The following is a 16,216-nucleotide window of genomic DNA, read 5'->3' as shown; positions in this document are numbered from 1 at the left end:
CTGGGACTGTTGGAACTTTCCAGTGACTTGCTAGAACAGTTATCGTTACTATCAGCTTCAAAATCAGATGTTTTACCGAAATATGAAAGGAAATGGCCAAGTTATCAGATAAAACATAGGATCCATAAAGACTGAGCATTAGGAATTAACCAATTACCTACTGAATTTGTTCGCAATGTCATTTGAATCATATTGCAACTCCACAAAGATATATAAAATCTGCATTAACTGCATTGCATTTCAGCGTTTAGACCTATTAGATTGTGATTTCTCCTTTTGTTAAAAAATAAAATAAAAGCTCTTGGTATTCAGCTCTGTTCTTGTCCTTTCGGATAGTTATGGTAATGTTTGAGATACATGCTTGTATTTTCTGATACAATCTATTCTTGTTCTGTCCTGTTTTGCTATGCTGTGGGCTAGCAACTTGACCTTGTAAGTATAAGGCAATGTCAAGGCACTGCAATTTAAAATTATATGCTGGAAAGTTTATGAATTCTCTTTCAAGACTTGAGATTAAAGCGTGAAAGTTGTCCATCAGAGATGCCAGTGTTTTACAGACTTCTGCTTTCCATAAAGGGGCCGTGTTAGATTGCTTTGCTGCTTAGGCACAAATCTGCAGTCATCTTATCTCATTCCAGTCTCAGTGGGATCTCCAAGAATATTGGAAAGGCATATTTGACCCTACCAACCAAGACACTCCAAGATGAAACAAAGAGATTGTTGCCACTCCAGCCAACACAAATACTAAGAGATTTGACTCCCGACATGAGAAAGGTCTGTCCTGCTGCACAGCTGTGAAGATGAAGTGATTAATTATGAAGATTATTATTCCAAGAATTTTAGAAGCTGCCTTTGCTGTAATATCTGGGCAAACTTTACACGGTTTCAATTAAGAGCGGTCACGCCTGGGCAGAGTTACATGGTGGCGTCTTCCTTCACATTGCAGACTTCAGAGATGCAAGAATCTAAAAGCAAGTATCTCAAACTCTGAAAGTGGAAAAACCATACTGGTTTTTTTTTGGGGGGGGGGGGTTCAAGGAAAAAAATAAGCAATTGACAAAAGAGGAATAAATGTATATTCTTTCATTTTTATTAAACATTTCAGCTTCCGCTTTTGACAGTGACAATTAGTACAAGAGTTGGAACTGAAGCACATAGAGTGACAGTTATAAATGTCTATTACTTTGTTTATTATACTGGGGGGGTTACAAAAAAAATCACTGTAGTAATTTTTGCACCACCATTGTGACTTTCTCTGTACCTCCTACTTTTGAAAATACATACAGTCCCGAGGCACTGAAACAGGACAGTGTTTTGATCAGCAATTTGACTCCAGTTACACAGGGTCATATTAATTTCACCCATATTTATATATCAGTTTCATTTCCTTGATCTGGGGTGGGGGAAGGATCTCTTTTCATGAACACCAGTGCAAATCAAGCTTCAATTGTTAGTTTAGAGTCATGGGAAACCTTTCATTTGACACAGCGTGACTTTGTAATCCTATTGCTCTTTTTGCTTAGAAAATAGAAATCCAGTATGAAAGCCTCTGTAGGACCATCTTCCCTAAAACCCACCTTTTCGTGAAGCTCTGCATAGGCAGCCTCTCCCTACCATATTCCTTGCTGCAAATTAAGGAATTATGTGTAACTTCTCACCTCTTCTATTCCTCCATTTCCCCTGTTCTCTCATGCCTCTCAAACTTCAGATGGTAAGAAATTTGAGGCAAGGACCCCTCTTTTGTTCATTTACATATGCTGTAAGGGACATAACAAAGTATACGCATTGGCAGCACTGTATAAAATGATAATGCAACCACAACCACAATAACAGAATATGAAAAAAAAAAATCAACCTGCAAAACTTTCCCAGTTCTCCCTCTTTAATCCAGCACACAACTCAAAGAATTATATTACAGTGGTAGTCAATCTGTAATCAATTCTGCCAGGGGTAACTCATTGAATGGGGGGACGCCGCCGACACACACCACAGAGGTTATTGGAACAACTTCCAGTATTTCTTCTATGAAATACGGATTTACTGCTTGTCAAAAAAAAGAGTCCAAGAGCTAGAAACAACAGAATGCTTAAGACTTTAGAAGAGCAACGTCCTTGAGCAACCACTGAATCACCTCATTTTACTACAAGTTATCTCAGACTGACAAAACTAAAATGAGTAGCCGATAGCCATTTGCTCAACCTTCCCATGGGCAGGATGATAAAGAAATAACTTTGTGTTAGTCAACGTAACTCATTAAAATATGAAAATACATCTTTTAAAGTGAAGTTCACTCTCAAGGAAAGTGATGGGGGAAAGCAGGGATTGATGAGAGTTGAAGTACATGTTGTAGATGTGTTTTTTGTCCTAGCTATTGATATTCTTCTTCGCACTGGTCATGTGGAAATTTGTTGGGGAGCAGTTTATACAGAGTTAAATCCAGTGGCTGGCATTATTTCCTTTAAAACATAATCAAAAATGTGTGTGCGCCGCACAAGCACGCACAAACAATGTAGAAACAAATGTTCACTTATCTGCAGTCCATGTACATCTTTACACAGAAGTAAGTCCCACTGTGCATGGGATTGCAGCCTTCAAGAATGAACTTTTTGCATTATTGGACAAGTTGGTTTGGAACTTAGGGACATACATTTTCTTTTTAAAATGGGACTTCCATTTAATAATAGATACATTTCTGGGATCTACTAAAGAATCAAAAATTGAGCAAAAAAGTAAAAGTAAAGTAAATCTTGCCTGCAGGTCTTTAATAAGTAATTATTTATTCCAAAATTCTTGGCTCACTTCTTGCATAAAAGAGAACGTTCAGAGGAAATTGATATGAAAAGACGACTGACAAGATAATACTGTAGCCGGGTAATCTCCAAATACGGATTACTCTGGAAATTGTGTGGAAGAGGAAGCAAGGGGGAATTTGGCCCCTAGGCACTTTTCTAACAATTTAATTCATGATACAATCTGTTCATACTTTGCAATCTATTTCTCCAAATTGAGACATAAAGAAGTTCAAATATTTTTGAGAATGAAATCTCATAGATGGTTGCTGAAAACTATTGCTTCTCAGCCAAATCCTACTACGTCCCACTAAGTTCAGAGAGAATTCTGTCTTCTTAATATGGAAGTTTAGGACTGCAGACTAGGAAGATATTAGGAAGACGACTTCCTCATCAGATGGAAAGACACAGACAGGGATTTAAAGTAAAGCCAAAGTGGATACTGATGGTACCCAGGGAAAAAACAAAACAAAACATTAAACCCACTGAAGTAAATGGTACCCTGTTTTTATTTTGAAAGAAATTTGTCATGAAATGTTTCACGACTTGTAATGCAATGCTCAATGTACATGCACAACAACAACACACTATCACTGTGTATGGCACTTTACAGTGTAACACAAATGCAAACACACTTGTTTCTTAAGTTATTTGGTTTCCAAAAAGAATTTCTTCATTATTTCAGTTGTTAAAAAAAAAAGGGGGGAGGAGGAAGAAATAATAGGACTCTCAGGCTGCAATTCTATATGCACTTGCCTGGACGTAAGACCCCTTGAACTGAGTGGACTAAAGTAGATGTGTATAGAATTGTGCCGTCAGTAACAGAATCTGAAATGGCAAAATAGCTTTGTGTTGAATTGCTTCATTTTAATTGTTGTAAAAATGAATTATGAGCCTTGAAATCCAGTTATCACTTTTATGTCAAGAAAAAAGAAGAAAAGGGAGGAAAGGAAGGGAAAGAAAAGAGGAAAAAGGAAAGCTTGCTCTAGAAAACTGGGAGGAAAGGCATCGTAGCTGTTCCATTATACTATATCAAAGGGAGTTTTACTATTGATTTCCCACAGGTGTCGCTTAATAACTGATACCTGTTGGGGAACCCAAAAAGCAATGGATATATTTCACTAGACACTTCCATTGCACAACCTGGTTTCAATTCAGTGGAAAGTCCAGGCAAGCCACAGTGAAATGAACGTAGATTGAGCGATAGCTGTGTTTTGTTCTGGGTGAAATTGGGTTTTTTAAGAGGATACCATATAAAACCCTGTGGGCACTATCTAAACAACTCAAACACCTTCATAGCCCAGTTTCAGTAGGAGGCATGTTGACTTCTCCCACTGAATTCAACAACACTTTTTAAAGTTCTCAACTTTGGCTGGATTCTGCCCTTTTAAAAAAAAATACTTTTTAAATTCAATTTGAATTGACACTTCTTTAAATACCCATTCCCATTTCTAATATTTTTGTGCAAAAGAAGAAAAATGAATTTGGGACATTGACTCTTCTCTCATTCTCCATATTGTAGATCCTGAGAGACCGGGACATTTCTCACCAACCAGAGTTTTTAGTTTTGATGCCTCATTGTCAAAATAAATGTATTTGTCGAGAAATACCAACTGCGATCCCAGTCCTATAATTCACTGCTTGTATAGAAACCTCATGAGTTCATATAGAGTCATCTAAATCCAAGAAGTGTCCAGTCATCAACCCTAACCCTGCGCTCACGAAGTCCTGTGAATGGGAGTACACTATGCAACTAACTGCTTTTACCTCAAAGAAATGCCTGGAATGCCTGAAGTAATGTGTAGCAAATAGGCTGCAATGCTCTTGGAAATAGATATGATGGAAGACCATTATACCTTCATGATATCTCCATTTACCACATTGGTATTCTATCCATTATATCATTTATTTATTTATTGCGTTTATATACCACCCCATAGCTGAAGCTCTCTGGGATGCAATGCTCTTGCAATTAGATATCATGGAACACCATGATATCTTCAGATATCTTCAGAAGACCATGGGACATTTCATTTACTACATTGGTATTCCACTCTTCCTACAAGGAGATCCAGGGAACAAAGTTGGGATTATCCTATTTTAGCCTCACAACAACCCTGTGAGGTAGCTTTGCCTGAGAGATAGTGACTTCCCCAAGGTCACCCAACACACTTCAAGGGGATTTTAGCTTCACTCACCCTAGTCCAAGTCCTGCCATTGCACAACACATACCTGTCAGTGGAGTTGGAAGAATACTTGGATTTCTGGCGTCAAGGCATAACTGCAGGCTTGCAGTGCCAATACAACCCAGCTACAGGATTTATTCTGAATCACACGCAAATAAAGATGGAGTCAGGGGAGATCCAGTTTCCACTGATGAATATTTAGGAATGGGGGTGGGGTGGGTGGTAGAACAATTAGCGGAATGAGATGCCCCTGGAGGTCTAAGTTAAGGCAAAGTTATTTGATTCTCTTCACTAAATATCTTAGGTCCAGCTCCATCATTGATTATTATTATTATTATTATTATTATTATTATTAATATAGCACCATCAATGTACATGGTGCTGTACAGAGTAAAACAGTAAATAGCAAGGCCCTGCCACATAGGCTTACAATCTAATAAAATCATAGTAAAACAATAAGGAGGGGAAAAGAATGCCAACAGGCACAGGGTAGGGTAAAACTAACAGTATAAAGTCTGCACAACATCAAGTTTTAAAAGCTTTAGGAAAAAGAAAAGTTTTTAGTTGAGCTTTAAAAGCTGCGATTGAACTTGTAGTTCTCAAATGTTCTGGAAGAGCGTTCCAGGCGTAAGGGGCAGCAGAAGAAAATGGACGAAGCCGAGCAAGGGAAGTAGAGGCCCTTGGGCAGGCGAGAAACATGGCATCAGAGGAGCGAAGAGCACGAGCGGGGCAATAGTGTGAGATGAGAGAGGAGAGATAGGAAGGAGCTAGACCGTGAAAAGCTTTGAAGGTTAACAGGAGAAGTTTATATTGGATTCTGAAGTGAATTGGAAGCCAATGAAGAGATTTCAGAAGCGGAGTAACATGGTTAGAGCGGCGAGCCAAGAAGATGATCTTTGCGGCAGAGTGGTGAACAGAAACCAACGGACTGATGTGAGAAGAAGGAAGGCCAGAGAGAAGAAGGTTGCAGTAGTCCAACCGTGAGATCACTGATCATTCTTGGTTCAGAGTTGCCTCTATGCACTTGTCTAGAGTTGCCTCTATGCACTTCACCACACCCACACACACAACTTCAGACCATTTTATTGCTAGCTAATGGATCCAGAATCATCGTCACTCATCCAGTTCACAGTAATCAACATGAGTTAGAAGAATCAACCGTGCTTCACCTTTCAGAGAACTTCACCGTACATACTTCAACGTGATTTATTGCTCAATCTACAGATCATTGCAACACATACAAACTTGAAATCTTACTGTAGTATTATACAATACTGCATATGGTTAAAACTACAGAGCTATCAAATACATAACATCCGTTATTGAAAAGATAGTAAAATGGGTGAACAGCAGATATATGGAAACTTTTAATTACTTCTCAACCAGAGTTCATTTATATCTCTGAGTGAGTCTTTATAAAATTCTCTCCCTCCTAAGCTTGGGGTGGCTTTTATGTGTGTGAAGTTCATCTACCCATGACATGTGTTGCACTGTTTCTGATTCATGGTTAAACCAAGAGAATAGTGGTGTGTCCATTATTCAAAGGAGAGAAAGGAGGAAAAAATGTGCTTAAGGTTGGTGTATACACAGAGCATTATCACTATACCTTCTTACTTATGGGCTTTCTCTCCCCATCCCCTTGCTCTTCTTTTTGGGGTACTGTTGGAATTAGTGATAAATACTGGCATACAAACTGAGTTGTTTACAGGCAGAAGATCAAACTGAAAAAAACACACAATTATTTGCCTAACTTTGTGGGGGGGAAATGCTTTATCAAAAAAAGATTGGATTGATGTATGTCCCTACTCAGCAACTAGTTTACAAAACCACCTGGCTGAGGTGGTGGTGATGGGCCAGGGACCCCTGCTCATCTTCCACTCTGGACTGTTAGGAAGACTCATTGCCAACCACACACCTGAGCATTTGACACTTTCTCAAGTGGACGGATTTAGTCCTGCGGCCTCCAGTTGCTGATCCCTAATAAACGAAACTGGCCTGACCTCAGCTTTGAGAAGTTACACTTACTATTTTATTTCTCTCCTGTCCGGAAAAAGCATCAACCCAACCGATTTCTTTCTTCCTATCCAGAAGACTGCATCAAAGCGGGGACATTTTTTTAAAAAAAAGTAAATAAAAAATTCCAAATATTTGTTTTAATGGAAATCTTTATGTTCCACCTGAGCACGCATTGCTCAGAGCATCTTACAACTGCTTAAAATATTAACACAACAACAACATCAACAACACACCACCAGTAATGACTGTTGTAAATATAAACCCACCCACCCACCTACCTCTACAACAGATTCCCTCCCCCCCCCACACACACACACCTCTACAGTTTCAGGTAACTGTTTTTGTCTTTGGTTTTAACGTTTGCAGAAGTTCCTCTTCCACTTCCAACTTCCCTTGCTTAATATAATAGAGAGAGCAGAACGCCACCGCCACCTCCCCGTCCCCTGAAAAAGGGGTCCCGGGGAATGAGCGGCTGGGGCTGGGGGCAAACCCGGAGGCTCTTACCGGTGCAGGAGTGCAGAGGTTTGGGCCGGACGACGAGGGAAGGGCAGACGGAGTAGAGCGAGAGCTTCTCGAAGTAATCGCACGTCTCCTTGGAAAGGATCTCGTCGATCATGAAAGTCTTGTAGCGCCGCCTGGCTGCTTTGAGCTGCCCGGGGGAAGCCAGCCGGACTTCGGCTTGGCAGTGCATGGTCGGGGCTGGAGCGGGGGGCGAGCGCGGAGCCCCGGAGGAAGGGGTGGGGGGCGGGAGAGGCGAGAGCCCCCCACGCAGAGGCAAGGAGCGGGGGGGGGCAGTGGGAGGCCGAGGGGCGGAGGGGGGGCGGCCAGGCGGAAGGAGATCCGCAGCAGGCGGCCAAGGAGAGCCGCAGATCGCTTCCCCAAGGGGCTGGCAGGCGGGCGGACTTCTTGCTGGCGCTCGCTCACTCGCTCACTCGCTGCCTGGCTGCCTGCGCGCCTTCCCGCTGCGCTCTCGCTCTCTTTCGCTCGTCCCCACCTCCCGCCTCTATATAAGCCGCGCAGCAGCCAGCCCGGGTGAGGACACTGCGGCTGTCAATCACGCGCTCATCCTCCCCACCAGCGCCCCATTGTGAGATCCCGGGCTGCGCAGACGGGAGTCATCCCTCTATTTTAAGATCCCGGGGTGTGGGCCGGCTTCCTCCCTCCCTCCCCAAGCTGGAAATGGGCCAGGGCTTCGTGCGTGCGTGCGTGTGTGAATTCCCTTCCACGCCAGCTCCTCCTCCCGTTCTCCCTCCTTTGCCTTTCTCCGGAGGTTTGAAGGCACGAACCTTCGCAGCTCGCTGTTCCGGCAAAGGGCTCTGAGAGGACTTCGAGAAAGCGTTTAGATGGGGGGGGGGGGGGGGGAGTTGGATCCGGATTGTCCGACAGATGAATTGTCACCGCGCAGCCAACTCCATAATTAAACCACTGGTGTCTCACCTGAAAATAGATGGGCGCTGCACGAAGTGGAGCCCGTCTACGTGTCGTTCCGCAGTAGGTTTACTTGGGTGTAAATCCCAGCAGGGAGAGCTTCCGAATAAATGCCACGCGGGTTGTGGAACCATCAGGTCCGTGCTGAGGTCTGACCTGAGGGTGGAAAGCTGTTCTGAACACTGTAGGATTTTCTTCCGAGTAAACATGCATAGGATTGTGCTGTCAATTTCTCTCGCTGGGATCAATGCGACTTAACAGCTCTTTGCACGCTCACTTAGAAACAGGGCTAAAAACCCCCACTTAAGTTGGGCTGGAGTTTGCCTCGTATCTTCTTCACACTCATAGAAAGTTACATTTATATCAACTGGTAAAATCATGTTACATATATATATAATTTTCAAATCCCAATTATTTGATCAATTCTTTAAGGGCACATACACAATTATAAAATAATCAAACGATCAACAGTCAGCTGTAGCGAAATAGGTTTGCTCGAAAGGAGACTCCACTGAGTCCCTTGAGGGCTTACTTCATTGTAGGCACACTGCAATCCTATGCGTGTAAACTCAGAAGTAAGATCCACTGAGTTCAATGGAACTTACTCCCGGGGTATAGGATTGCAGCTATAGCATTGGAATAATTAAAAGAAGAAAAAAATTCTTCACCCGTTGTTGGGTGAAGAGCAGGGAAGAGCTACAAACTCTCACAACAAGCCGATCGAGGGATGTCGACTTACTCGGGGAAAGAGTAACTGTACAAAACCAAGTAATGCCCCCCCCCCTTTTTGGGAGAAAGCAGGTGAAACATCATCATCATCATCATCCTGCCCTTCCTCCCAAGGGAACCCAGGGTGGCGCACACCACAATATTCGTAACTAAAAACATCAACTATAACATCAAAAGAAAAGAAAAATAGCACAACACTTTTTGTAGTACCTAATGAAGTTGATTGTGACAATATCTAGATTTATTTATGTATCTATTTATTCCGTCTTTCCTTTAGAACTCGATTGCTGGCAAATACTGTCCCCTTCCCTCCTTGCTTCGCAAGATTATTTTTCAACACTTTTAAACTTTCTCATCTCTTCCTCTGGGTCTCTGATGTGTTTTAAGGGAGGATGAGAATAAACCTCCCCTCCATCGCGCTGTCTTTTACTTAGAGGGGGTGTGTGAATATGCAGGTGCCTCCGGGGCTTCTTCGGAATTAGCTCGCTGTTTTGGGGTTAAAAAGCTAAATAAATAAATTCCACGCAGCCATTGAGCTTTTGCGCTTTTTCTTTCTTTCTTTCCAAGTTGCATCTCCGTTTTATTTTCACGATTTGTCATTCCTGCCCGAGCAGGGCAGGTTCTTTGAACTGCTCCCCCCTCCAACCACGCCTTGTTCTGTAGCGAGACTTAAACGTTAACGACTCCTCTAATTTATTATTGCGAGAATTTCTCCGCTTTTATTTAATTTTTAAATCATCCTTCCTGAGCGTTCTTTTAGACTGCTCTCCTATACGCGCTAACCGGGGAGTAAGCCCCGTTTAACTAAACAGGAACTTACTTCTGAGTAGACAAGCCTAGGGTTGCACCGTTCGCGAGCTAACATCTTTGCCCTTCTCATGTTAAACATTCCTAAAGAATTCTTCGTCTCCTTCTATATTCCTTTCCGCATTTTTTCCGAACAGCAGTATTCCTCACCTGTTCTTTGGAGTAAGCCTCATTCATCTCAACGAGGCTTAATTTTTAGGCTTTGCACTCTAAACATGCCCACAGCAAAGTACCCCCCACACCGCAAAGTACTCCAGCGGGGTTACTTGCGAGTAAACCTATTTAGCAAAGAGCTGGCTGTTGATCCTTGTATAATGTTTGTGTCTGTGCATGTAACAATTCTGTCTGTGCATGTAACAATTCTATCAAATAATATTACCCACTTTCCTGGGAGTAAGTCCCATAGAGCTCAATTGGTCTTACTTCTGAGTAGACATGCCTAGGCTTGCACTGTAAATTAACAATGCTTTGTAACCTCAATCTCTGGTCTAGAAGGCCATTAAGGGATTGGCAGATTGATTCAATGGCTGCCTTTGCAATATTGGGGTGGCCACCTTTCTCTATCAAACTTTCAAAGGCAGCTAACAACAATAGAACTAATTATTAATTCACAATGCTAAAACCAGCAGCTAAATAAATAAATAAAAATTAATACATTTTAAAGGCATCCGAGGCATACATATAAGATATTCCCAACATTATTATATCTACTTTTGTTTTGTTCTGGAAGCTGGATAGAATTAAGTTCCTAGATCACTTTATTTGTGCGTCTCCAAAATATTATTTTGCATTCGTTTCAGTTTCTTCTCCCCTCCCTCCTCAAAACAGAAAAAAGGGGGAAGGGCTCAATCCCATACACGTTTACTTCTGAGTAGACATTTATAGAATTGGACTACTTATTCCTTACAGTACAAGCCTGCCCATTTCGTTTGAAGCATGAACCACTGGGAGTAACTCTTAAGAGAGTGTAGGTACGATTGCAGTGCAATCCTATACTACACCTGGGAGTAAGCCATACTACACTCAGTGGACCTCCTTCTGACTACACATGTAAAGCTTATGCCAGAATAAATTTGTTAGCCTTAAGGTGCCACAAGGTTCTATGTTATTTTTGCAGCAATTGACTAATGTGGCTAGCCCTCCGGAAAATGTGTAGGACCACAATATTAGCCTTGTGAGTTCCCTGGCGACAGAAAGAGCAGGGATGGAGGGGGGGGGGACTCACTGCTGTACCCACAGGACACAGGTTGTTCAATAAAAGCAGACAAATTCTTTCCTAAATATAACGGTTCTAATCAATATCTCCCAAAGCACCACATTGCTTATTTTAATTTTCTTTCCCCTGTGGTTATGTTGACCTTACAAGAGCAACTCATACATTTTACGTTCTGGAAAGGTACAAAATAGCTTTTTCAAAAAAATAAAAATAAAAAATACATTGTGAATGTTCATTTATTTTAGCGGAGTGTGTGCATTTGTGTGTGGAGTCACACTCCCGTGACTCCCGTTACACTAGGGCAGTTAGTACTCAAGGGATCCCTCGACTTATAGAAACCATTCTGGCTGCAATCCTATACACACATACTTGGGATCAAGTTCCATTGAACTCAATGGGTTCAATGAGTAGAAGTGCACTGTTTGAGTTCTCCCCGGTAAAGAGTGAATCGGTAGTTATTCCCTAACCCTATCAACCCCTTTTAACTTTAATGCATATTTCCCCATCTACTGAGTTTTTACACATCAAGATATATAGATCCCCTGTGAAATCAACCTGATTCATAACCCAGTTTAGTAAAACTATTGTATGGACGTAGAAGAAGATGCACTGAAATGAACTGGAGTACTTCGGTTTCATACAGACTCAAAAATTGTGAGGCGACTGAATTGCAATCTGAAATGGGAAGGAAAGGAACCTGAAATAATAACTACCATTTGATTCATATTGTCTCTTCGAACAGGCAGAAATTCTATTTTTTAAAAAAAATCGATACACATTTCTCAGTGGTGGAGAAAAGATGCAAAAGTTTAATAAATATACATAATGCCATAAAACACGGTGTTGCAAAACAAATTGCAAACCAGACAGGAAAGTGTACACGTGAACTCGTATCTAAGCACCTTTGCTCCCAAAGTACCTCCCACTGTGTTCAATTGGGCTTACTCCCAGGTAAATATCTGTAGCTTTGCAGCCTTGAGTTACAAGATGTCTCATTTGATTTCAATGAAACTTCGGGATGACTAACTTTATTTCTCCCTGTTCTGACCCTTTTTGACTTTGTTGAAAAGAAATAAATAGTAAACATGTATTTTATGGAACAACATTATTAGAATGTAAGCCTGTGTGGCAGGGTGTTGCTGTTTTATTCTGTTACTATGTACATCATCATCATCATCATCATCATCATCATTATTATTATTATTATTATTATTATTTATATAGCACTATCAATGTACATGGTGCTGTACAGAGTAAAACAATAAATAACAAGACCCTGCCGCATAGGCTTACATTCTAATAAAATCATAATAAGATAATAAGGAGGGGAAGAGAATGCACCAAACAGGCAGTATAAAAGTCAGAACAAAATCAAGTTTTAAAAGTTTTAGGAAAAAGAAAAGTTTTTAGCTGAGCTTTAAAAGCTTTGATTGAACTTGTAGTTCTCAAATGTTCTGGAAGAGCTTTCCAGGCGTAAGGGGAACGCCTGTACATTGATGGTGCTAAATAAATCAATAAATCAATAAATAATAATAACATACAGCCTTGCTGTAAACCAATAATAACATCAGAAATATACGACACTAAAGGAATCCAATGAAAAGCAATTTACACCGAAAGAAAAATATTTAATTCACTATCAAGTCCAGTTTAACAATATCCTAACAATGTCTTCTAGGAAGGAAATGTTATTAAATTAAACGCGTTTGTGTAGATGTTTTGTTCTGTGAGATTAGTAACCTAAACTGTTTTTATGTTGTTGTTGTTTTAAATTGTATACTTTTTAATGTTTACCATTTTTAATGTTGTAAACCGCCCAGAGAGCTTCGGCTGTGGGGCGGTATATAAATGTAATAAAATAAATAAATAAATAAATAAATAAATCATGCGGACTTGGATGGACGTTTTGTGGAATGCAATGGTGATGAGGTTTAGGGTGTGAGTTGGAACACAGCACTTTCTGTACTGTTTCCACTTTTTCCTCCTGGTTCCTTATTCTTTTCCTTAAAAATAAATAAAATAAACTGTACCAACTGGGATTTTTTTTACTTAAAAAGGGACCAAGAAAATAACAATTGCTTGTTCCGCCAATAAACTGGATTAACTACTCAGTGATGCTGAATGCGCATTTCTGTTATTTGTTCTAATCTTTGAATAACAAGGGTGACCTTAATAAGCCATACCTGAGATTCAACCGAGTGAAAGCAGCTCTCTCGCTGGGGAGCGTCTGCAAATGTCAATTCCATTTTATACAAGATTTGTAATTGGAACAATTTAAAATATGGTCAAATCAAACAAACAAAACAAGTAAACACAGGCATAGTCGGTGGGGCTTGATTCCCACGACTAAAAATGCGTGGAGATGGGAGAGAGAGATTCCTGCATTAGAAACTTTAGCTCTGGAACAACGAAAGGGTTCGAGGGCAGGATATTTATCCGCTGGAAAGTGTTCCAGCATAGGGCTCACTGAAATGAATGGGGGAAAGGGGGGGTAGTGTCAAAGGCATTTGCGCAGGAGAACTTCCTTGTGGATCATGCCCAAGGGCTTCCCCGCTGCAATCAACTAATCAGATGCATTGAGAAAATGTACATTTCTTTTTTACACTTGTATAATCCTATTGACTCCGAGGGCAAAAAAAAGAAGGGACAATCAGCAAATATAATGAAGTTTCCACTGTGCGGGGGTGGGGTGGGGGTGGGGAGATAACCACTCAATTTGGGCACAATTTGCTGGCGATTATTTGGAGTTGAGCCTTTGACACAGGTGCGTGCACACACAGAGACCATGTCCAAGTTTCTTTAAATAAAAATAAACATATTTAATATTGGGGAAAGAAAGAGGTGAGTCAAGAAAAGATGCATTAATCCAGAAAGGGTAATGGAATTAGAAGCATTTCTGAATGAATATACTTATAGTGCTTTGGGGGGGGCTTTTTTTCATTTTCTTTTATAAATCCTACCCCGTGGAATTGAAGGAGACCTACGATTCATTCCTTTTAGGATATTGTTGTCAACACAGTAGTAAACAACGTCCCATATTTCAGCCACTTGCTACTGACAATGTTCTTTCTGTACAAAAAAACCAACAATAAATCTAAATAACCCTATTGATTTTTGCCATTGGGGTGGTAGTTTTTTGTTTTTGTCTCAGGTAATATTAAATACTGTGGATTAAAAAAAGAGACTTGTTACAGGGAAGCAGATATGAATACCCGTCTTTTGAAACAACATATGTAGATTTCTGTGGGGACATTTGTTTATGATTTTGCTTCAGTTTTGGTTCATGAAAATTAATACAAGACATACATTTACAACATATACATTATACCATTTCAAAAGCATAATCTATAGCATGCAGGATTTTTTATTTTCCAGGACTCAGTATGTGTAGCCCAGTTTTGAACAAAATTATGAGCAGTCTGGCTCCTTTCCAGCACATGTATACGGTTAGTTAATGTTGACATGGCAGCATATTCATGTAACTTATTTTCCCAGACAATTTAGGAAGTTTCCAATATCTTGCATAATACATCTACGTAGCTACAATTATATATGATATCAGCTTTCATTATGCCAAGCAAAAGCTTATATCATCCAAATTTCTTTGTAAAGATTAATTTAAAAAATAACTGATCTAAAGAAAGTTTAATATTCATTATTTTTTCAATATGTATGCTAACAATTTTCCAATCCTTAAAAAAAAAACACCACCTGATTCATATGTCTACCACATATATGAGAGAGAGAGAGAGAGAGAGAGAGAGAGAGAGAGAGAGAGATTGAATTGTGCAACTGCTTGAATTGCTAGGGGAAGCAGGCTGGTGGGCCGCGCCACCTATCTTCTCTGATGCCTCTCCCTTAGGTACTGATTTAAGAAAAATAAATTGGGGGAGGGCAGGATGATTTGGCTAAAACTGAAAGGAGTTAGGGAATGAGGCTTGAAAATTTCATTAAGTTTTGTGAACCGCCCAGAGAGTGGGCGTTACTATGGGGTGTTACAGAAATATAATAAATGAAATGAAATTAAGGCCCTGCCCCAACTTTATCCCCATAATTCAGACACTGAAATGTGTTTCTCAGAATCATAAATGACACGTTGGCATGAGCGGTGAGTCAGGCATCCCCAGCCATGGAAATCATCACCGGCTGACAAACTCCTATTATTATTATTATTATTATTATTATTATTATTATTATTATTATTTATATAGCACCATCAATGTACATGGTGCTGTACAGAGTAAAACAGTAAATAGCAAGACCCTGCCGCATAGGCTTACATTACATTCTAATAAAATCATAGTAAAGCAATAAGGAGGGGAAGAGAATGCAAACAGGCACTGGGTAGGGTAAACAGGCACAGGGTAGGGTAAAACTAACAGTATAGAGTCCAAACAACATCAGGTTTTAAAAGCTTTAAGAAAAAGAAAAGTTTTTAGCTGAGCTTTAAAAGCTGCGATTGAACTTGTGGATCTCAGATGTTCTGGAAGAGCGTTCCAGGCGTAAGGGGCAGCAGAAGAAAATGGACGAAGCCGAGCAAGGGAAGTAGAGACCCTTGGGCAGGTGAGAAACATGGCATCAGAGGAACGAAGAGCACGAGCAGGGCAATAGTGTGAGATGAGAGAGGAGAGATAGGAAGGAGCTAGACCTTGAAAAGCTTTGAAGGTCAACAGAAGAAGTTTATATTGGATTCTGAAGTGAATTGGAAGCCAATGAAGAGAGTTCAGAAGTGGAGTAACATGGTCAGAGCGGCGAGCCAAGAAGATGATCTTAGCGGCAGAGTGGTGGACTGAGACCAACGGACTGATGTGAGAAGAAGGAAGGCCAGTGAGAAGAAGGTTGCAGTAGTCCAACCGAGCCTTGCATCTTAAAAGCCAGGTTTACCTTACAAGTCTGTTGCAATTGTTACCGATATCATGTCCTTAATGTACATTGAACACTTTGTGCTATGTAACTGACACATCTTACTTCCACAACTCATTGGGGGTTTAACTCCAAACCCTGTTGTCTGTGCCATCACTCAAGCCAGGCAATCTGAGAAGGGA

The 16,216-nt window shown here is 40.6% G+C and overlaps 1 protein-coding gene across 1 annotated transcript in view; it reads right to left on the bottom strand.

Annotated features, from left to right (window-relative positions):
• BARX2 (BARX homeobox 2) overlaps positions 1-7,682 on the bottom strand; it is a 45,110-nt gene extending 37,428 nt beyond the window's left edge. Inside the window, exon 1 of the mRNA XM_063139078.1 lies at positions 7,496-7,682. Within this exon, the coding sequence (XP_062995148.1) occupies positions 7,496-7,682 (187 nt within the window). The remainder of the gene's footprint in view (positions 1-7,495) is intronic.
• Positions 7,683-16,216: the final 8,534 nt, after the last annotated feature.

The sequence above is a fragment of the Elgaria multicarinata genome, chromosome 12 (genome assembly GCF_023053635.1).
Source record: "Elgaria multicarinata webbii isolate HBS135686 ecotype San Diego chromosome 12, rElgMul1.1.pri, whole genome shotgun sequence".
Classification (NCBI taxonomy): Eukaryota; Metazoa; Chordata; class Lepidosauria; order Squamata; family Anguidae; genus Elgaria; species Elgaria multicarinata.
This window is presented reverse-complemented; position numbering and strand designations above follow the sequence as displayed.